A 22463-nucleotide genomic window follows, 5' to 3' on the forward strand; every position below is an offset into this window, starting at 1 on the left:
ATCTTTATAACAGATATTGAGTTGATAGAAATATTGACATGTGCCAAGTCTGAATGGAATCGGATGTTAATTTCGTATTTTATAAGCTTCATGAATATTCAAAATTTTGAACCTTTGCGGGGGAGCAAAATCGCAAAGTTGGAGCAAAATCGGATTGTTCTTTCTTTCTCTGTGCAGTAAGTTATTTTCTTTGAAAATATTGATATTTCGTGGGGGAGGTACCAGAAGGAGTGGATCGATATTGCCCATCTCCGAACTCGATCTAAGTTCGGAAATAATATTACGATGTACCAAGTTTGAATGAAAATCGGACACTCCCTTCGAGAGTTATCGTGAGCACCAGCCAGACAGACGGACGCATACCCTCTCTAGCCATACGGTTGAGGGTATAAAGAAAGGTAAAATCAAACGGCATAAATTAAATAAATCAAAAGTTTAGATGACAAGCATGCTACTATTTTTACTCGGCCAAATTCGCCTAGTAAAAAGGGAAGGGCATATATTGCAGGTTCCGGAACTCAATTATGAATGTTATATTTGTTTTCACAAAAATTCTAGAAATAGCTACTTTCATATTGTCTGTAAAAATAAATATCTGCTTACCTTTTCGCCCTCATAATATTTGTAATTTCTTCACCATTCATTCATCCTTATTTCTTTCATAATGTCTGTCAACTTTCTTCATTGACATTGTAAACTGAATACTTTTATTGCACCACATTTTCTCTTGTGTTATTCAAATTCTAATTGTAACTCAAAAGGATATTCACTTGAATGTAACGATTGACGAAGCAGTTGGGCATGTTGCCAGGCAACATCACCCTTACCACCCGATAATTTGGCACAAATTTCAAACGATTTACAATTTACCAAAGTTTTGAGAATTTCTTTGGTTTGGCTATCTCTTAGGATCACCTCCACTTGGCCTTCACCAAATGTCTTCTTTTCCAGTGTCAGTTTGTAGGATTTCACTTTTAGTGGGGTATCATTGAAATTAAATTTCCACACCAATTCACCATATGGACTGTCTTCCTGGCGTGCCAAATAAACCATTTTCCAATCACGTTCCACTTTACGCAAAATATTTTTCGACGAATGCTGACAGCTTTGCCATGTTTTGTAGTTGGAAATTGTGCGACAAAGACCGGTGGAATCTGCAATTAGATTTGTTCCAATTAATGTTGAAATGTATTATATACTCAAATGTCTCACCTTTAATGTAACGTTCATAGTTATCAGTGGAACATGAGTAACGCAAATTAAACTGTTTTTGATTTATTTCCTCTTCCAGTAGAGTGAATTCAAAAATCTGTAATTATAAATAGATATGATTAAACAAGTGGAATTTTGAGTGAAAACAAAATATTTTCTTACATTATCAAAAGAATGTTCACCCCTGGACTGGCGCCATGCCAAACTACCTGAACTTCGGCCTTTCAATTCGTTTTCTGTTGGTTTCCTAGAATTTAAAAATAAATCATTAAATATGTCATCTAATGTGGGCTCTAAATTATCCCACCTTTCCAATGTCAGCTCTATCAACTCAACCATACATCGTTGACTTAGCATTTTCTTACGTTCATCACTCAAGTTTGCCTGTCGTTTCTTACGTATGGTAATTAAAGCTTCGATCAGCTCACTTTCCGTACAAAAACGACGCTTTTGTAGAGTTTCTTTGTGATTGTTACAATAACGCCAGGTTACATCTTGTATGTCATCACAGGAATAGGCAAATACATAATCGATATTTCTCTTCCAGCCATGTTGATACATTAGGGGTGAATCGACAACATTATCGGAGGGATCAACGTGTATCCAACGCTTTTCTGTATCGGAATAGACCTGGGGGAAGAATCAATTTTACTAAGAGTCAAATTGAATTTGTCAATATTTACCTCTGTCCACACATGATCGAACAGCGGATGAACAATACGTGCATCATAATCAAGGCAACGACACAAAAATGTAAAACAATTGGCAAACTCGCCGCAACGTCCTTTGCGCGACACCAACAGCTCGGCGATGTCATTGTAACGATGGAATTTCGTCTCTTGACCACAACATATACCAACTTCGACCCGAACATCACCTTCCTGTACGGTACGACTTAATTTACTCTCCTCACTGCCACAAACTTTGCATGGCAAACAATTGACCCATTCAAAAAAGTCGTTTTTAAACCATGCCACCAACTCAACTAAAATTAAATCACGTATACCGGGTTCCTTGGGAGCAGGTTTTCCCTCTTCCACAGCCTTGGACGATTCCTCTTGAATTCGTAAGTAGTTTTCACTAGCCCTTTGTGTCAATTCATCAATAGGTATTAGCTGACGACCAGCAGCCAATAATTGCTCATCTTCATATTGCATTACAGCATCCGAATATTGTTCCAAGGAAGCCAAGAATTGGTTGGAAGTGCGCTGAAAAGTGCTCAAAGTAAAAACAACGTAACCAAATTTACTATTTTTATATTTACCAAAAAGCGAGGAAAGCTTATTCGTTGTCTGTAGGGTTTGGAAGCTTGTATGGGTGCGGATAAAGATGTTGCTGGGTTAATATTACTCAAATTTGTCGGTATGGCTTGGAGAGCATCTAGAAAATAAAAGAATTTAATAAAGGGAAGACGTTATGACCATTTACAAACCCTACTTACCATCTTCTTTTCTATTCATCCAAAACTCTCTACGTTTGCTCAACGCATCACGATACGATCGGATGAGTTCGAGTGAACTATCATTGGGTAATGTATACTGATCATCGCTTCGCTGAAATCCAATGGACGTTAAGAGCTCAACACAACCCTCCAGTGTTAATAATTTTTCCTTAATTGTTTTATTTTCGATTCGTATGGTACGATATTTATTTTCATTCGGATGATTAATTATGTTATCTAAAAGTAACAAAATTATGCGTACAGCTTCTAAATATGCCTCTTTGGTATTTCTTTGCGAGCATTGTGTATTAGGATTGGGAGGCCGGGACGACGAGGAGGCAGCCGGTTCAATCGACCAAATAGATTTGTAATTGATTTCCTTTGTTGGTGGCATGTTGATGATGACGACTATCTCTCCTAAAGATGATATTGCGCTTAGAAAGTAAATATCTAATGAATGGAATGCTTTATCGTCAATTTACATGCCTTCTACTACAAACAACCACAGTTTTTTCTCGAGATATATTATATATTCGTTTTTATTGGAATGTATTTGTTATTATCTTAACAATTTACAAATCAAATCCACTCTGGCCCCAACAAAACAACGCAAAACCAGATGTGCACATAGGCGAAAAAAAACGAAGCGAATTCATGTAGACAACAACAACAAAATAACAACTGATGATCAGCTGTTTTTGGTGAATGGCCAGATGACATAAGGTCTGTACGATAAATTTTAAGAACGCCAAAATGTTATTAGCCTTTTCATGGTATAAAACAAAATGAAATATAAATATAAATAAAATATTTCATTTTCTCAGATAATTTTCTCAATAAACACTAGCAAATTATGTATGGGTTTTGTAAATTCTTGAGATTGGGTTCTTAATTACAAGAAATTCTTTGCTTAAATTGACTAGGTTTTTGCAATTAAGCTTTTCCACAAAATTTCGCAAAAACGCTGTTATCAGCGCCAAATTGTTCCTTATCTACTGCGAGGGAGCTTTGAGCTTCTAGTATGCTGAAACTGATAACATACCTATGTATCACTATTTTTCTGAAACCATGAGCCTACCAAATATATTAGAATATATATTACGTACACAATTACTACACCATTAATTTTATCACAAACCATGGAATAATTGCACAGGTTTTCATTAAATTTTTAACAAAATTGCAAACGACGCCGCACAGATCACACACAAAAGACCGTTGTTTCTGTTGCCCGTTGCTCAAATGTACAGTGCCCCATCGAAATGATTTAACGCCTTAAAGCTTTCACTCAAACCGACAGGCCACACATCAAATTCGTTAGATCTGTTGATACAAAGCCCGGAATAAACAGTATTCTGTAAAAAATCTGATCAATACCGAATTAAAATAAAAATAAAATAAAAATTATTAATTAAGCCGAAGCAGAGGCGGAAATGAATAATTTCATAATTGTCCGTTATCTTTTCTTTGTCTCTCTAATGTAACTATACATGCAGCTTTAATTTCACAAAATTGCAAAAATTTGTTTTTTTTTTTAACTCTTCAACTATAAATCTGTATTGAATTACAAGTTTTAACAGAATATAAACTTATAACAAATGCTCGAATGGTTTTCATTGACTGAAAAAAAACGGGGCTATCTGTTGTCCTATTAAATACAATCAGGGCTGTCACAGAAACCATGTCGGTTTTGCTTATTGTCGTTTATGTAACCCAATGTTGGTTTCATTTGGTGTCATGAAACCAAGTTGGTTTTGTCAATTTCGAATGTAAATAAAACCAATGTTCGAAACAGCTGTTGTTGCTTACATGTGTTTTTTTGTCATTGAAATATCAGTAAAAGTAAAGTAAATAAAAAAAGGAATAAGTCGCTATAAATAAAGTAAGATGGCATCAGCAGTGGTAGTTTTTGTGTTGTTGGACGAAGAACGCTCAAAAAAGGTGACGAGAAAAGCTCTTAGAGATTTCAGCAACCCACTGGAGTTGCCGGAGATAGCGTAAGTAAATTTTTTTATTGTGAACTTACTCATAAAGCTGCCTGGCAGATTTATGGTTTATGGTCCTTTAAAAATTCTTTAAAAAATCCTTAAAAAAATCCACGTTTATGGTCCTTTAAATATCCTTTAAAAATCTTTAAAAAATCCAAGTTTATAGTCCTTTAAAAATCTTTAAAAAAATCCACGTTTCTAGTCCTTTAAAAAATCTTAAATAAATCCACGTTTATAGTCCTTTAAAAAATCTTAAAAAAAAATCCACGTTTATAGACCTTTAAAAAATCTTAAAAAAAATCCACGTTTATAGACCTTTAAAAAATCCACGTTTATAGTCCTTGTTATGTACCGCCTGATGGAGCTGGGCGTTATGTTTTTATGGACCGCCTAACTTAGACGCCATATTGTTACGTGCCGCTCGAAGCGGTAAATGGTGGGATTTCGACAGGCTCAGGCGAGGCATATTTACGTCAGGGGGGGTTCTCAACCCTTCCACCATCAGCCCTAGGGGTCAAACAATCAAAAAGGGAGGTACTTGAAACAAAAAAAAAACAAATAAAACAACCAAAGAAAACGACAAACACTACGTACGACCATGACAAGGGAACTTGGTGTTTTAGTTCCCACACTTTGCCCGCCCGTCCTTGACCCTTTGATCCTGTATAAATAAGTAGTAATTTAAAGGGCCCCAAAATCCACTAACACCTACCACTCAGTTACATACAGACTAGGTCCCTCTCTCACAAAGAAACACTTAATAGTTCATATTACAAAACATCAATCACACATCAAAACAATTTATTCTCATATCTGTCTTAATTCTAACGATTAAATTTACACAAAACAAAAATTTTCACAAATTCCTAACACCTCCAATTATTGTGGGTCATTGCTCAGGCAACCACCAAATAATGTTAGGACTAACGGCCCAAATCTGGCCGATAAACTAAATCTTATAAATTCCCTAAAAGAGCTCTCTTAGTAATTTTTAATGGACATTACCATACAGTCCACACAAACATTTAATTAGTCCTACTTAACTGGGGTAACCCTACACTCACGTTTTCTTCCTAGGTGTTAAAAATCCTCACAAATCGATAAATAAAGCTTATGTACTAACTTATAAATTAGGGACGTTCACACTTATACTAAATTTAAAACATAGATACAATTTGATTCAATCTGTTCGTCGCTGTTGTTTAATTTTTGTTGTGTTTTATCCTTTTGTTATTTTCAAAATATATTAAAGTAATGCCTTTTTTTGTTAATTTTTAGATGTCTTCAACTAGCGCTTCATGAGGGCGTTTGGCGCTATTTTCGTGCCATTGGAGGCAAATGCTAATTTTAATGGAGAATCACGGCTCTTATGGTATGTATAGAAATGTTACCTTATATCGCCGGTACTTATCAACTTTCTTCTCCTTTTTAGACAACAGACATCACAAGGCAATCAGACACGCACGGGATCAATTTTCAACATACAAGTTTGGCTGCTGGTTTCGGGCCGATTTTTTTCCAAAAATATGGATTGACCACCAAAATTGCTGACCACCTCCAGGAAGATATCTGGAGGGGCCAATATTTCCAGAACAGGGTTAACGTTGGCGCGATCCCTGAACACAATACAGATTTTAACACAATACACATTATAACATAATTTGCACTTAACTTACTTATAGTTATTTCGCACGAACACATATATTAAAACACCACTGAACACAATAAAACAACCACAATTTGTATTACTTAAAACAATTATAATTTTAACTTTGCGGCTGAAACAATGGTACTCCTTCACAACAGACAACAAAACGACTTTAACGACATTTTCCCCGCTCTGCCTTTTTATAGGGACAAAAAGCAAGCTGATTTTCCCTCTTTTCTCAAATTTTCCCGGATTTTTCCTTTTTATCATATTATGCTTTAAACGCACCTACGTATCCCTACTATTCTCCACTCCAGAGTTGTATTTCCCTACTCAAGCATAATTACATGTGGCAACGCTGGGATTTTGCATATGAGCCGGCCACCTCGCGTATCCGGTTCTCTTTCTACTTGCCGGCAGCAATGGACGGGGACTTGCTGCTGGTAATTAATTTTTTATAAACCAAAACAGAAAATACTTTCATGGGCCACCCGCAACATCCTTTAAATATCCTTTAAAAATTCTTTTAAAAAAATCCACGTTTATGGTCCTTTAAATATGCTTTAAAAATTAGTAGTCCTTTAAATATCCTTTAAAAATTTTTAAAAAATCCACGTTTATAGTCCTTTAAAATTTAAAAAAAAACCAAGTTTCTAGTCCTTTAAAAATTGTTTAAAAAATCCACATTTTCAGTCCTTCGAATATCCTAAAAAAATTGTTTAAAAAATCCAAAGCAAATGAAAAGTGACAGCTCTAAGCAACTTGGTTTATTTCCAATAACAAAACCAATAACATTGGCTTCTATGACAACCAAAACCGATAAAATTCTAATTCGAAAATAAAAACGAAAACATTAATTTTCATGACACCAAATCATTTTTTCTTGTCGTTTTTAAAACCAATAGTGACAAAATTGGTTTCTATGACAGCCCTGAATAACTACAGTGCCTACCTCATCGCAATGTTTTAACGCCGTAATGCTTTTACTCATATTAACAGGGATCTGTTGATACAGTATACGGAATAAACAAGATGTCGTTAAAAATCGTAAGTAATAAAAAAATAAAAATGAGGCTAAATATCATTATTTGTGAGAAGGAAACAGTCCCAAGCCAAACTGAAATTTTGAAAAATTGCATTGTTTTTAAAACAGCATCAACTAGATAAAATGTAAATGTCTTCGGAGTTGAAACGAAATATATACTTATCCGCATTACAGCATAGCCTGCTTAGCAGGAACCTCAAAAATAAAAAAATGCACCGATTATATTTTTTACGTATAAATACATTTTTATTTAATAGTAGAAATAGACATACACATATTAATATAGTAAATAAGCATGAAAATGTAATATTCAAAGGCAATTGAATGGGCGCATTATAAACAAACAAAAATATGTGTAGGAAATACAGTATTCCAAAAAACAGGAAGCTAGAGTCTTGCTTCTTTAAATATTACAAAATTTTGTGGGCAAATATTTAATACATTTGTGTTGTTGTTAGTTTTCTTTCACAGTGACACAGTAACAAGACATCAGAGTATAACAGCGAATGATTGATGTACAGGAATAATCATTTATAAAACACTGTTGTGTGTGTATTATTTGTAATTAGGGAAATAGAGCTTTTTTAAGTGTTCCATATGGTATGTATGGTAATGTGAAACTTAATCAAGTAAGCAAAATTATTTAAAGGAATATTTTATTGAATAGTTTTAAAGCATTCTTTTTGTTGTTGTATCGTTTTTTGTTTATCATAAAAAGTCTACACAATATGCAAAATGTCTATAAAAGTTAAATATTATTAATAAATAAGGATGTTATTGTTCTTAACATTGATTGAATTTGATGTTATATTGCATTTGAGCGTGCATGATTGGTGGTGGTTTCCTTCCCGCTTGCACACACTCTCAAAGCCAAGCTTTCTTTCTGTTATTTTGTTGTTTTCTTTATTTTTGATTGTTGTTTTTCATTTTTGCAATATTGTGTATACTATTTTGAACTTATATAAGACATTTCACCGATCTCCAAATCTATAGGTCTTTGTTGTTTTTAAGGTGAGTTTAATCCACCGGTAGGTGAGTTGTTTTCATTCAAAGCATCTGGGAAACTGCTAACCGATCCAGAACGAGAAGTGGATACTTTTGTCTGAAAAAGAATGGAAATGGAATGTAAATTTTAGTTTTTTGAGAAATAAAGCAGTAATTGCAAATAAAAAAGCATGCTTGTGAAAGTTTATCTGAGTATTGAGTTGTGTTCTTTAAGAAAGTGTGATTTAACGCTCCAACTTCGCGAGGCGTAGCTCGTTGCTATCGGACGCGCCCACAGGTTTGCGAATTGTGGAAAGACCCGTATATATATTGGGTAGCTGCGAATTGAAACAGGAGTCGCGGAAAGTCAGCGGGTCTCCAAGCGCCCCTAAGATATCCAAACTTCTGTGCTGGTCCCCACACAAAAAAGAAGGGCCTCCCTAATGCTGGAGTGTTATGCGACCTCGTACACATAAGAAATTCTCATTTGCAGTCAGTACAGACAGTAATTCCACGAAACTTCGTTGATACCTGAATCACCAACTAAAAATAAAACTTTTCGACCGATGCTGGTATGGACGTTTTGGCACCCTCAGTCAAAGAAGAAGTGCCAAGTTAAACTCGACCTCAACAAGAGTGACTCTAAGATCAGACTCGGACAGTGATTCAGGATCGTCTGCTACCTGTAGTAGCTCTGTAGCTCTGACACTGGACCTAATAAACGATGATTTTAAAAATACTTTAGTCTAGAGGGAACAACAGGCCTATACTGGCTTAAGTATATGCCCACCAGGGTATGCGGCGATTTGTTTCGTCCCTCTTTTCAATATAACCTAACCTAATAAACGATAGATATTTGACAAATAATTGCGGCCAGCAAGACAGCATGGCTGTAGATTTCTGGCAAACCCGATATACGATTAAGAACTGGACATAGATACCACGGTAATCCATGTTTCGATCTCTAGTCAAGGGTTGACTACCAAGGAAGTCAACCTAAATAGGCCTTAGCGGTTTCAATACAAAGCCGTCAACAAGCCCACCTTCTCAAGGCAGGAGGCAATCAAAGTGGAAGAGGAAAGATCGGGACTCAACTCTCCCAACAATAATCTCCAAGGAGATTAGGGATAAAAAGGCTACAGTAAACTATGGTAGTCGGTATTTCGAAGGGGATCCATCAGAGCTCACTGATAAGGACGAACCTGAAGGTCGTTAGGAAGTTAGAGAGGATATATCCATACCCATCATGAGGTTTAGTTTACGGAAATTCAACAAGTCGGCCTTCTCAAGGTAGGAGGCAATCAAAGTGGAAGAGGACAGATTGGGACTCTACCGCAGATCTCTCCCGACATCAAGAGCGCTAAATCCAATGAGATAAGAGATAAGAAGGCATATCGGCAAGCTGTAAACTACTGTAGTCGGTATGTCGATGGGGATCAGAGCTCACTGACAAGAACGAACTTGAAGCTCGTTTGGAAGTTCGAGAGGACGTATCCAAACACAACATGAGGTTTAATTTAGGGAACCAGAGACCAGTAAAAAAGGCTGCGATGAAAAATAGAATAGAATCCCTCGAATAAAAACTCGTATACAAGTCCTTCCTTGAATATAGTTTGCATACAGGAGCTTTACCCTGGGATAAGTGTCTAAGACCATTATAATGCACAAATAATAGTCATATGTGCTATTATTAGATATGGATAGGTAAGGCTAGAGGATGCGCAGTTGCTTAGCAACCGCTCCTCTCGGAGACCTGCTGGTCCATTATTGACAGCTCAGTATTGGAGAGTGAAGACAGATTTTGCTTACCCGTGAGCCTCAGTCTAGCTCTAAAAGAGTTGGACAGTGGCAGAGTAAGTTGTTCCAGAGTTTATATCTCTTTCTCGTCTTGACAAAGCCTTCAGCAGTCAGTATCATTGGCGGAGATGTTACTATGACCAGGAACCCAGCAAAACTTAATAAAGAACTTTATTTTTTCCAGAGCAATCCTGCACTCCAGGACTAGCATAGATTTGATGGTGGTTGTTTTTAGTGCTTTTAAGGCCGCTTGACTATCGACATTTATATTGACACCGGCCCATTCAGTTCAACTGCAAAGATTTCTGCCTGGAATACGCTACAGTATTTATTGAGTTTGAATGAATTCCGAATATTCAGGCTTTCGCAGAAAAAACCTGCACCCGTTCCACTTTCCATCTTAAAGCCATTGGTATATATAGCTATACCGCTGAAAAGTGGATTTTTCCGGGTCCAAGTGTCTCTGCTAGGTATGTGGATGTCCAGTGTTTCGAAGTCTAGCCCAGTTGATATATAGTCACTGTTCAAAACCCGACCCCCTAAGTTTTCCACATACTTCATAATGACCGAATGATTGACTACGCCATAGACCATGTTCCTTGAGTCTCTGAGCACATCTCGCAGCTTGTCCCTCTACAAATAGACTTAAGTGTTTCAAGTTAAGTAGGTTGCCCAAGGCAGACTGAGGTGTGCTTCTGAGTGCACCTGAAATCAATAGTGATGCTACTCTTTGACTTTGTCAATGTTTTTACCGAGAGAAGCCTTCCCCAGACAGTGCCACCAAACTAAACCAGCATAAGTCAAAATCGAACGGACGATTGACTCATATAACCATTTAATGATATACGGTTTCATTTCCCAGCTCTTTCGTATGGAGTTGGAGAGCAGGCTATCAAGCCTTGTTTAGCACATTCCTCGACGTTTCTCTTCCAGTTCAAGGGCTGGTTGAGGATGGTGCCGAGATACTTGGCTTTTTCAAGTTATAGAACAATGTTTTTTTTTTTTTCACAACTCATATTATGTTTTGCTATATTGTCCTTAGGTTCATGTGTTGCATAAAAGTGTGTCCTGAACAAATTTTGCGTGTATTATATATAATTTTGTTTGCAAAGATTTAAATAAAAGTAAATATTGAATAGTAGTTACCGCATGAGATTGGCACAAAAAATTGTTGTGTTCATAGCTTACTTTAACATTCTCGTAGGCTGAGCCAACTTTTTCTTCGATCGATCTCATCGATTCGGAATTTTTCATTTGTGAAAATTTCGAAGTAATGCCGCTGGTGATGCTGCCAAACACCGATGCTGTTTTCTCCGAAGTGGTCTTCAAAACAGACTCAGTACGTTGGAAACTGAAAATGAAACACAAAAAATTAATTAAATGCATTAAATAGTTTAAAACGACATCGAAATAGAGAGAAAAGCATTGAGAATTATTTAAAAACACTTAGTTGGGGTTATGTTTACTGAACTTAATTGTGTTAGTTATATCAAATGGTTAATTAGACAAATATGCCATCTCTGGCACATCTTACTTACATGGGTGCATCATGTACTGCTTTTGTGAAATTACCAACACTTTGTTCAACTGATTGAAAACTTAAAACGGTTTAAATATGTAAATAAAAAAAACAAAACAAAATATAAAATAAAAAATTATAAACAAACAAAGGAAATAGACAAAAGTAATACATAAAACAAGGAACTAAATATTACAAACTAAATAAACTTAAGATGTATGTTTGAATGCGTACATTGGTGTATTAGATATAATCTACAAGGATAGATATAATCTACAAAGCGTGTATAATTGGTATATTTTCTTGCTATATATTGATTGAATTTATGAAACAAAACAAGTTAAATAGTATCAGTCGGTTTAGCCGACAGATGTATACCCTCAGCCTTGAGTTATGATTGTTTTAACTGTTGACCTAAGTCTAATATAAATATTCCAACACGCCATGTTTGGACTATATCGACTACTCCTATACTTTATATGAGATATGAGCAAATTTTTGGAAAATGTGGAAATATGTGTGAGGTAACAGATATTGACGAAAATCCAACATTTATATCCAATTTTATGCGAAATCATAAATTCCGATAAATTTCATATCTATATCAGGTTTCTGGTTGAGAGAAATATTTAGACATAGCAAGTTGTAAAGAATCGCCGAATTGTTTAAGACAGATAAAAGGTTTGAAATCTGTGGCAATTTGTTGGTGAGGTATCAAAAGGGGTTCGCAGACGTGTATCATCCCCACAACAGATTTTTTAAATGAGTTGGATGCTCATTTCGCTTTCTTTGAGCGTTTTGTTTTTCCAAATCTAGAACCCTATGTTAGGGAGTTACCAGAAGAAATGGTCTGATCTCTACCATCTTTATAACAGATCTTGTGTTGATGGAAATATTGTATGTACCAAGTCTGAATGGAATCGGATGTTAATTTTGGTTTTTATGAGCTTTAGTGATATTCAAAATGTTGAGCCTTTGTGGGGGAGGTACCAAAAGGAGTGGACCGATATATCCCATCTTTACACCAGGCCTTGGGCAAAAATAAATATTGTGACGAGTGTAATTTGAAAAGAACTGGATGCTTATTTCTGATTTTATAAACGTTTTAGTTATTCAAAACGTTGACCCTTTGTGGGGGAGGTACTAGAAGAAATCGTCCGATCTCTACCATATTTATAACAGATCTTGTGTTGATGGAAAAATTGAGATGTACCAAGTCTGAATGGAATCGGATGTTAATTTCCCGTTTCATGAGCTTCATGGATATTCAAAAATTTTGACCTTTGTGGGGGAGGTACCAGAAGAACCATAAGATATATCTTCACAACAGATCTTGGGTTTATAAAAATATTGTGATGTATGCAACTTGAGGACAATCGGACTCTTACATCACATTTTATACGAGTTGTAATTATTCAACATTTTGACCCTTTGTAATTGAGGTACTGGATGGAGTGGACCGATATTATCCATTTTTGCATCTAACCTATAACTTTTCGCAAACATTAGGATTTGCAAAGCTGGAGCAAAATCGGATTGTCGCTTATCTTTCTGTGCAAAAAATTGTTTTTTTTTTTTTGTAAATTTCGCCCTTTGTGGGGGAGGCACCAGACCTTGGATTAATAAAAATATTGTTATGTGTGAAATTTTAAGACAGTCGGACTATTACACTAAATTTTATAAGAGTTATAATTTTTCAAAATTTGACCCTTTGTGGGGGAGGTAATTGATGAAGTAGACCGATATTGTCCATTTTCGCACCTGAAATAGCACTGATGCAAACATTAGGATTTGCAAAGTTGGAGCAAAATCGGAGTATCCTTTCTCTTTCTGTGCAGTAAATTATTTCCTTTGAAAATGTTGACATTTTGTGGGGGAGGTACCAACCAGAAGGAGTGAACCGATATTGCCCTTTTCCAAACTCGATCTAAGTCTGACAAATATATTGCGATGTACCAAGTTTGGAACAAATCGGATACTCCCTTCGAGAATTATGGTGCGCGCCAGCCAGGCAGACGGACGGACGGACATCGCTATATCAACTCCAAATGTCCTGAAACGGAATTGGTCCAAAGATACATAGGGTCTAAAACCGTTATTTCGTTTAGGCGCGTTTTGGCCGTGTCAAATGATATATACCATATGGCTGAGGATATAAAAAAAATGATTTACGACGATTAGACGAATTGTCAGTCATAAAACTAAACACTATGTGTCAAATGTGACAAAGTTAATTCAAACTAACCCTTGTCACATTCGAAGATATATTCTAGTTTTATGATAAAACTCATCAATTACTTTTACATCACACCCACACACCTGAATATTTTCACATAAAGTTTTTTATAAATTAATTTTAATAATAATTCGCTTTCTTGTTTTAAATACTTACACTGAGCTCTCTTTGACCGATTTGATGCCCTGATTCATATCATCGGTAATTTCCTTCCAAACGGTAATTCCCAGCTTACGTTTAAGGTCAGAAGCATGGCGCATCTTTGAAGACAATACAGTGCGTAAGGTATTGATTTCTTCTTCAACACGAGCCAATTCCTAAACGAAGGCATACAAGTATTAAATAAAACATGAAATTGTGAATCAAAAATCGCCATACCTGACTCCATTCAGCTCTTTGTCTCTCTTGTTCTTCGACTGTTAGTGCGGCAAATTCAGCAGCAATATCAGCTGAGGCAACGGATGCTGCAGGTGAAGTATTTCCAGTATTATCTATAAACAAATTAAATTGAATTAAAATAATATTTCGATTTAACCAGGAAATTAAGTATGTTAAGAAAGTCCGAAGGAATAGAACTGATTGGATGTTCTAGTACTTACACACTGACAGATTGTTTGGAGCATGCAATGCATAGAAAAGAAATAGGACCAAAATATTAGAATTAATACAAAAAAACAGACAACGATTTTAAATTGTCTCATATCTCTATCATGAAATGTATGAAATTTAAAATGGGCAATGAATTTATTTAGATCACAAATGTTTTGTAAAAGAAAAACCAATAAGGAAAAGTCTAAAGTCGGACGGGCCGACTATATGATACCCTACACCGCCATACATATTTATTAGATTGTATTTTAAGTTCCACAAAATGGAAACGTACGTCCCGAAATTCACTTCATTTGGACTGATATTAGCCATTATTTGCACAATAAACCTGAAATCGGATTAAGGATATATTTGGGAGCCATATCCAAATCTTAACCGTTCTCGATAAAATTTGGCAAAGGTATTTTTGAGCTCTATAAGATATCTGATACCATATATCATTGTTGCCGAATGCATATAACGACTATGAGGGACTTAAACACCAAATCGGAGGAAACATATATATGGGAGCTACAGCTGTATCTGAACCGATATTCTCCATATTCGATGTACTTGTTTCTAGACCGAATTCGGTGGGATGTACCAAAATTCAGGTCATTTGGACTTATATTGGTCATTTGATGCACAGTTAACCCGAAATTGGTTGAAGATTTATATGGGAGCTATATCCAAAGCTATATCCGATTATCACCAATTTTAATTGGGTTCGTCCTTGGGCCAAACAAAATGTCATTTCAATCGGATAATAAATGTGGCCTGTATTTTGTTCACAAGAATACATGGACAGACGGGCGAACGGACGAACATGCCAAAATCGACTCAGAAAGTGATTCTATGAAGATCCTCAAAGGTAACTATGGGTGTATCTCGCTTCCTTCTTTTTTTAAAAACAAATGCGCAAAGACAAATTCCCTTACCACTATGTAGTGTAGGGTATAGCAAGATAAAATAGAGCCTAAAACCCTCCACCATTTGGTATTATTCAATTATATACCAGGGTTTAAATTGTAACGCATATGGGCATTTTTCCGGAGATAATGGCCGTACATAAACATTATATCGCGTATATTAATGCTGTATCGGAACATTATTCCCATGAAATTGGGGTTTCGGAAGATATGACTTTGTGGTAGCCCTATCTCATTTCATTATTTCGAAGATAATGACATCATCACAACTTTATTTTAAATATAATCGTCTATAGGCACCTCAGATCGAATGTAATGGTCGCAAAGGAACCTAACTCATAGATAATGAGCATACTGGTATATTTTTCGGATATAATGGCCGTATAGAAAAATTCCATCATTATATTTTTTATACCCTCCACCTTGATGACAGTCAGTTTGTCTGTCCGTCTGCCTGTTGAAATCACGATACAGCCCACATTATTTGACAAGAGCTCAAAATTTGGCAGAACAATTTGTATTGTGTTTAGGATGGTTGGTATTGAAAATGATGGTTGGTATTGAAACGGTCTAGGTTTTCATATTGCCGCCATATAACGATACCTCCCTATATTCGGAATTTTGATGATTTTTGCCAATTTTTTTACGGAATTGTCTAAAAATTGGTATTTGTAGTTTGCAATGGCTTCTAGCTCCGGTGGCGGAACATATTATATATATTGGTATAGCCCCCATATAACGGTACCTCCAGATATTGGGTATTTTGATGTTTTTTGCTACATTTTTCAACGGATTTGTCTAAAAATTGGTATATGTAGGTCATAGTGGGCTCTAGCTTCGATGGCGGAACATAGTATATATAGGTGATATAGTCGCCATATAACGATACCTCCCAATATTCGGTAGTTTGATGATTTTTGCCACATTTTTCTACGGATTTGTCCAAAAACTAGTATTTGTAGTTCGCTGTGGGTTCTAGCTCCAGTGGCGGAACATAGTATATATATGTCCACGTTTTAGTATAGCTCCCATACAACGATACCTCCGGATATTCAAGTATTTTGACAGATTTGTCTAAAAATTGGTATTTGGTTTCTCGCTCCGATGGCAGAACATTGAATAGTTAGTTTTCCTATAGCGCACACATAACGATATTTTAACGGTATTTTAATCCTCACACATTTCCACGAAATTATTTGAAATTTGGTAGATGACAATCCTTGAAGTATAAAATTGTCTATAGATGTTCCCGTATTGGTATGGCCCCTATATGACGGCCTCACCCACTTCATGTTTTTTTCAAAAGTTTAACAGTATGTATTACCCAAACGATCTTATAGGTATTTGTAGTTTAATGTGGAACACGTTTGAATTCAGATATTTTATATAAAAATGTTTTCTTTACCCAAAGGTGGAGGGTATTAAAAGTTCGGCCCGGTGGAACTTAATGTTTTTTTACTTGTTTAAATCTCTACTTTTTTTGTAACAACATATTTTGTTTCCGCCACACTTAAAAAAATAAACTTGTTTCCCAGTCATTGACTCTAGCACCAAAAAAACACCACACTACACATTTGATTACCTTTGGCATTTATTGCTGAGGCTGCTGCTGATGGAGATCCAATGTTAAGGAACTTTTTATAATTTTCACTACTTGAAATTTTTGCTATATAGGGTTTGGAAAAATCCACAAAGGTCACTTTAACATCACGCATTGTTCGTTTGGTTGTGAAAAATTTCAAACGAAAACGTTTGGCTATCGACATCGAGGGACTTTGATTGGCTATTTTGGAAATGATGAATTCCGTTTCCACCGTTTGCAATTCCAATTGATTGCTATAGTCGGAATCGACATCGTAGAATATTTGATCTAATGTTAGATTGCGTAAATACAAATCGGTTTCATCGTCAGCAAACGTGGACGATGACGACGACGGCTGATGATTCCAATCACAGTTGGCACCATAATCCAAAGACGGTGTTGCATCTTCGAGGCGAGGTATATACGGATCTTCTATGAATTCCAAACTGACAGGTTCCGAATCGGACATTTTTTTCTATCCCCCAAATCAAACGATCATCTAATTATGTCTAGAGCCACTATGACAATGGGAGTGCTGAAAATGCGTAGTGTTGTTGCAGTTTGGAATTTCCTTCTACAAAATATTTCTGAATAAGAGCAATTGTTTTTCTTTTTTCCTTCGATTTGATAACGAACGTTTTTTTGTTGATCTTCTGTTGCTGTTGTATATTTTGTTAAGCTTCTGCGAAGCGTAAAATTCACTAACAACGAAACTTTCTAATTTGATCATGCTATGTCTATTTTCCAAGCACTTTTGATACACAGCTGCTGCTCTTAGCCAAAAAAATAAAAAACGAGATTCGTAAATTTTCAATAGTTATTTTAAAAAAAAACTATTCTTTGTTAATAATTCTTTGATAGTAAAAACCTCCATATATTTTTGGTTATGGAGACTTGGTCAACTCATTTTCAATTTTAGGTGTCGTCTATGTTTCTTTTCTTTAAAGTCTTTGGATAACTGAAGTCAGCATAAAACTAAAATGTGTTGGGTAGAATGAACAGCCAGCAAATATGGATCGTGACAGACAGACAGACACTAACAACATCATCATCAGCCATACCATCTAGTATGTACATGTGGTGTATGAATGGGGTACCCACAGCCAACAAGCCAAGTTTGTTGGCCAAAGAATTCATCTCTGTGGTAGTGTGGTTGTTGGAAGTGGCAAAGTGAAGCAAGCACACACACACACACAAACCGAAAATGCTTTCACAATTCTGGCCACAACAAACCAAGTTCCCGAATAACAACAAGAGTAAGAGTACAAAAAACAATAAACCTAATAAACGAATATAAGTAGTGTACGATCAGATACATACATACATACATACATATATATGTGCATACAGACTGGAAAAAAATTAAGCCAACGATGCTGATTATAACAAATACAACAACAAAAAAGTAGATTATTAACCCATTAAGAGCTATTTATGACAAGGAATATCAAATTTTGTAAAAATGTTTCCAGCTTTTTACATTATTTTGAGATAAGGGTTCCACTCTTAAACTTCTAAATCAAGTGAAAAATGAGACTATCTCTACAAAATCCAAAATCTCGTGAAATATTGAACAGCTATCTCTAAGATAATGCCCTTGAACAGCTATCTCTAAGATAATGCCCTTCATTACCCACCTTTGGATGAACAAAACATTTTGATATAAAATATCTGAATTCAAACGAGTTCCGCTTTAAACTACAAATACCAGTAAAACAGTGTGGATAATGCTGTTAAACTTTTCAAAAAAAAAATGGGTTAGGCCGTTAAATGGGGCCATAACAAAACGGGAACCTCCATAGACAATTTTATAATTCAAATCTTCTTACCATCTACCAAATCTTCTTAAATACCAAATTTGAAACAATTTCGTGGGTAAATGTGACTAGGATTATTAAAATACCGAATATCGCTGGGTATCGTTATGTGTGCGCTATAGGAAAACGTAGACCTAAATTTTCAATGCGCTGCCACTGGAGCTAGAACCCATTATGAACTACGAATACCAATTTTTAGACAACGGATTTGAAAATGTTGCAAAAACCATCAAAATACCGAATATCCAGAGGGACCGCTATATGAGGCCAATACTTAAATGTGGACTTATATATACTATGTTCCGCTAGCGGAGATAGAACCCATTATGAACTACAAAAATACCAATTTTTAGACAAATCCGTGGAAAAATGTGTAGAAAATCATCAAAATTCTGAATATTCGGAGGTACCGTTATATGGCGGCTATATCAAAACTTGAACCTATATATATGTTCCGCCACCCATTGCGATCTACAAATACCAATTTTTAGACAAATTCGTGAAAAAATGTGGCAGAAATCATCTAAATACCGAATATCGGAAGGTTCCGTTGTATGGCGGCTATATCAAAAAGTGAACCAATATATCTCATTTTCAATACCAACCATCCTAGACACAATACAAATTGTTCTGATAAATTTTGAAGCTCTAATGTGGGCTGTATCGTGATTCCAACAAACGGACAGACAGACAGTCGACCAGACAGACAGACGAACTTCGTTAAATCGACTTAGAATTTTATGCTGATTATGAATATAAATACTTTATGGGGTCTATGACGAAAATTTAGGGATGTTACAAACGGAATGACAAAGTTAATATACCCTCCTTTTCAAAGTGGAGGGTATAAAAACCAATTTCTGCTGGGGAAACTATACAGTGACTATGTATGTCAAGCATCCCTAAAAGTACAAAATTCATGTTCCATTAAATCTCTGATTGCACTGGAATAAGTGAAGTCTTCCACTAAGCTTTGTTGAATTTCAGGCCATTGCAATATATCCGGTAATGAATCAGCAGTTGAATTGGCAAGAGTTGGATACGAGGCAATCGATGTGGGGATAGAGAAATCGTCTCTAAGAAAAAAATTGGCCCGTGCTCCCTAAAAAGAGATTAAGATTGCTCATATCCATGGGGAATTCAGGTCTAACACTTGTGGGAGTAATCACAGGTCCCTGTAGCATAAGGGCCACAACTTCTAAGTAGGGTGACGACGACAACGGTTACTGCAGCTTCTGTCAAGATGCACTCACTATGCCACCGTTCAACTCTTTTCGGTTTAGACATTGGCATATGGGGAAGCAACTTCTGCATGATTTATTTTCATTCCCCGAAACTGAGCCGGCAATAATTTTTCAGTTAGCCAAAAAACTAAAGGGGCTAAAGGCGACGCGTTCAATTCTTCATGGATCACACATCATACTTTTTCCCGTCTCTCTCTCCCCTTCTTTCTCTTTTTCCTTACACTTTGGGATGGACACAATTGCCTAGCAAGTCTCTAAGTGGAGTTATTGTTCAAAGCAATTGCGCATACTTAACTTAATCGTTCCTATCATGGAAAGCAAATGATATATTTGTAATTAGTCTTTATAATATTGCATATCTTCGTCTCGAACCATGCCATGTCTCAAATTATAACACAAAAACCAAATATAAAAGTAATTTAATGATACATTAAATCACTACTGATAACGTCTACTGTATTATCAGTTCGATTTCAACGCCTTTTAAAATGCTGTGACGTAAACTGAATTAGTTTCTTTTTCGGAAAAGGTTCTAATTAGAACTCAAAACATTTCTTTGTTGGACAAAATGTATTAACAGATTTAAAATTATGGCCATTTCGAGCAGCATCTTAGATAAATAATAATATAAGTATATACATCAAAATTTACTTTTCAAATATCAACAGATTTAAGACTTGTAACTTTACAAAAAATGAATGGGGTCAAGAAAGTTCATACATAAAACAGACATTATTTTGGAATATAGTCATTTGGACGTTGCACATATCTTGCAAACAAATATACAGGACATTGACCACGACATTTTTGTATTTCTGATAAAATGCATATAAGAGGCAGTCATTGATAATACGTTGGAACAATGCCATCAGAAATGTGTATCCAAACAGGGCTACATCTATATATTTATTTTATTACAATTGATGGCCAATTCAATTGAGTTCTTTTAAATCAAAAAATGACAACAACAACGCAAATTTATAAATTAATTTTTAGTTTTTTCCACTTGATTCCCATCAACCCAATGCAGAGGAAACGGAAAAAACATGAATGCATTCGCAAACCTATATATGTCTGTAGTTACATATGTACCAACACAAAGAACGTATTCCCTCTAATCAGTATCGTATTTCTTGGCACTTCACATAGACCGCATGGACTATTAACATGGATGCTAAAGAATGCCACGTCAAAAATTAGATGTTAACGAAAAAAACTCCCCCAAAAATGTAAATGTTGTTTTAACCAAATCTGAAATTCTTTTCCAAAACTGCTGATGAGGCAATTCAAAAATCAAAACTCTTCTCCTACTCCACCACCACCTACCAACATTAATGAAGAAGCCAGGCGACACATTGTCCAGCCATGCAAAAGAAGAAAAAACCTGTGAGTCACGTTTTTTCCTCCAGTTTCCCAACAGTATTTCACATTTGTTTATACTACTACATATCAATTTATTTGTTCTTCGTTTATCACCAAGCAAATTCAACATTTTGGTCGGCATATTTAATTGAATTCATCCATCAATCACTCATTGTTTAAAAAAGCTATGTAGCTGCGGATATGTAATTTTTTCCTGTAGTATTTCTATTGGTGTACTTACGTTCTTCCATGTTTATTCTTAGTTGTTCTTGCTCAAGTTTCGTTAAGCTTTATGAAAATGTAGGCGGATAGTAAAAAATGACCTTTTAAACTATAAAAATGTCTTAAATTTCTTTTGTATTCTTTACAAGTAACTAAGTAATTCTTTTATTTGAGTCTTCTTTTTTCTACGATAGGTTTACAAAGCGAATGGTTAACATGATATAATAGAACTATTGTTGTCTTGTTCTAACTTAACGGCGACGTTCGGGAATTGAGTGTTCGATGCGAGCGTGGAAATCACAAATGAAAAACGTCCCAAACGAAACGAAATTGAAGGCCACAAAGGAATACCCGGTAAAAAATAAACAGAAAGCAAAGACTCGGGGTAATCTGTTGTTTACGAATGAGACTTGAGGAAAATTAAGCCACGGCAGGGATGTGTAGGTCGACTTTTGACCAATTGATAAAAATTCGATCGAAAAGCCAAAGTCGACTTTTTGTAATCAATTTAACTAATCGAGTTGATAGTTTATAATTTAGGGACAAATGAATGAATTCATTTCCATTATTTTAAAAAGGTGTGTCTGGTAGAACATTAAATTGTCATTAAGAGCTAAAATTAAAAAAACATATTCTACTTAATATCTGAACAAGTTTCTCTCTGTTCTAGAACCTTCAAGAATCTTCTCATTTTGCATTTTTTTTTCGATATCATAAAGGAAAAATCATAAAGGAAAATAATAAGAATGGTGGAACAAAGCTTATGTTACACACACAAGCCATGGTAGAAGAATATAGGTAGATGCATCAACGTTTGGGAACAGTGATATGTCAAAAAATTTTAAATAT

The 22463-nt window shown here is 35.5% G+C and overlaps 2 protein-coding genes across 6 annotated transcripts; both read right to left on the reverse strand.

The window, feature by feature from the left end:
- Positions 1-650: 650 nt before the first annotated feature.
- On the reverse strand, positions 651-3227 carry LOC101897256 (peptide-N(4)-(N-acetyl-beta-glucosaminyl)asparagine amidase). The gene is made up of 8 exons (XM_005174763.4): positions 3140-3227; positions 2654-3070; positions 2477-2592; positions 1896-2420; positions 1520-1842; positions 1375-1459; positions 1213-1309; positions 651-1154 (listed from the first exon to the last, which is right to left on the reverse strand). The coding sequence occupies exons 2-8, from the start codon at positions 3045-3047 to the stop codon at positions 733-735; spliced, it is 1962 nt and encodes a 653-aa protein (XP_005174820.1). The 5' UTR covers positions 3048-3070; positions 3140-3227; the 3' UTR covers positions 651-732.
- Positions 3228-7553: 4326 nt separating this feature from the next.
- On the reverse strand, positions 7554-21877 carry LOC101897663 (tumor protein D54). 5 transcript variants are annotated; one of them, XM_011293191.3, is made up of 6 exons: positions 21634-21877; positions 14249-14361; positions 14027-14187; positions 11654-11713; positions 11262-11466; positions 7554-8436 (listed from the first exon to the last, which is right to left on the reverse strand). In XM_011293191.3, exons 1-6 carry the CDS (start codon positions 21641-21643, stop codon positions 8341-8343), a joined length of 645 nt encoding a protein of 214 aa, XP_011291493.1. In that variant the 5' UTR covers positions 21644-21877; the 3' UTR covers positions 7554-8340. The 5 variants fall into 5 exon arrangements, with proteins under 5 accessions (XP_011291493.1, XP_019891575.1, XP_019891609.1 ...); XM_020036016.2 differs by lacking the exon at positions 21634-21877 and adding an exon at positions 16970-17723; XM_020036050.2 differs by lacking the exon at positions 21634-21877 and adding an exon at positions 16970-17699 and having other exon boundaries at positions 11304-11466.
- Positions 21878-22463: the final 586 nt, after the last annotated feature.

The sequence above is a fragment of the Musca domestica genome, unplaced genomic scaffold (assembly GCF_030504385.1).
Source record: "Musca domestica strain aabys unplaced genomic scaffold, Musca_domestica.polishedcontigs.V.1.1 8, whole genome shotgun sequence".
NCBI classification, from domain to species: domain Eukaryota; kingdom Metazoa; phylum Arthropoda; class Insecta; order Diptera; family Muscidae; genus Musca; species Musca domestica.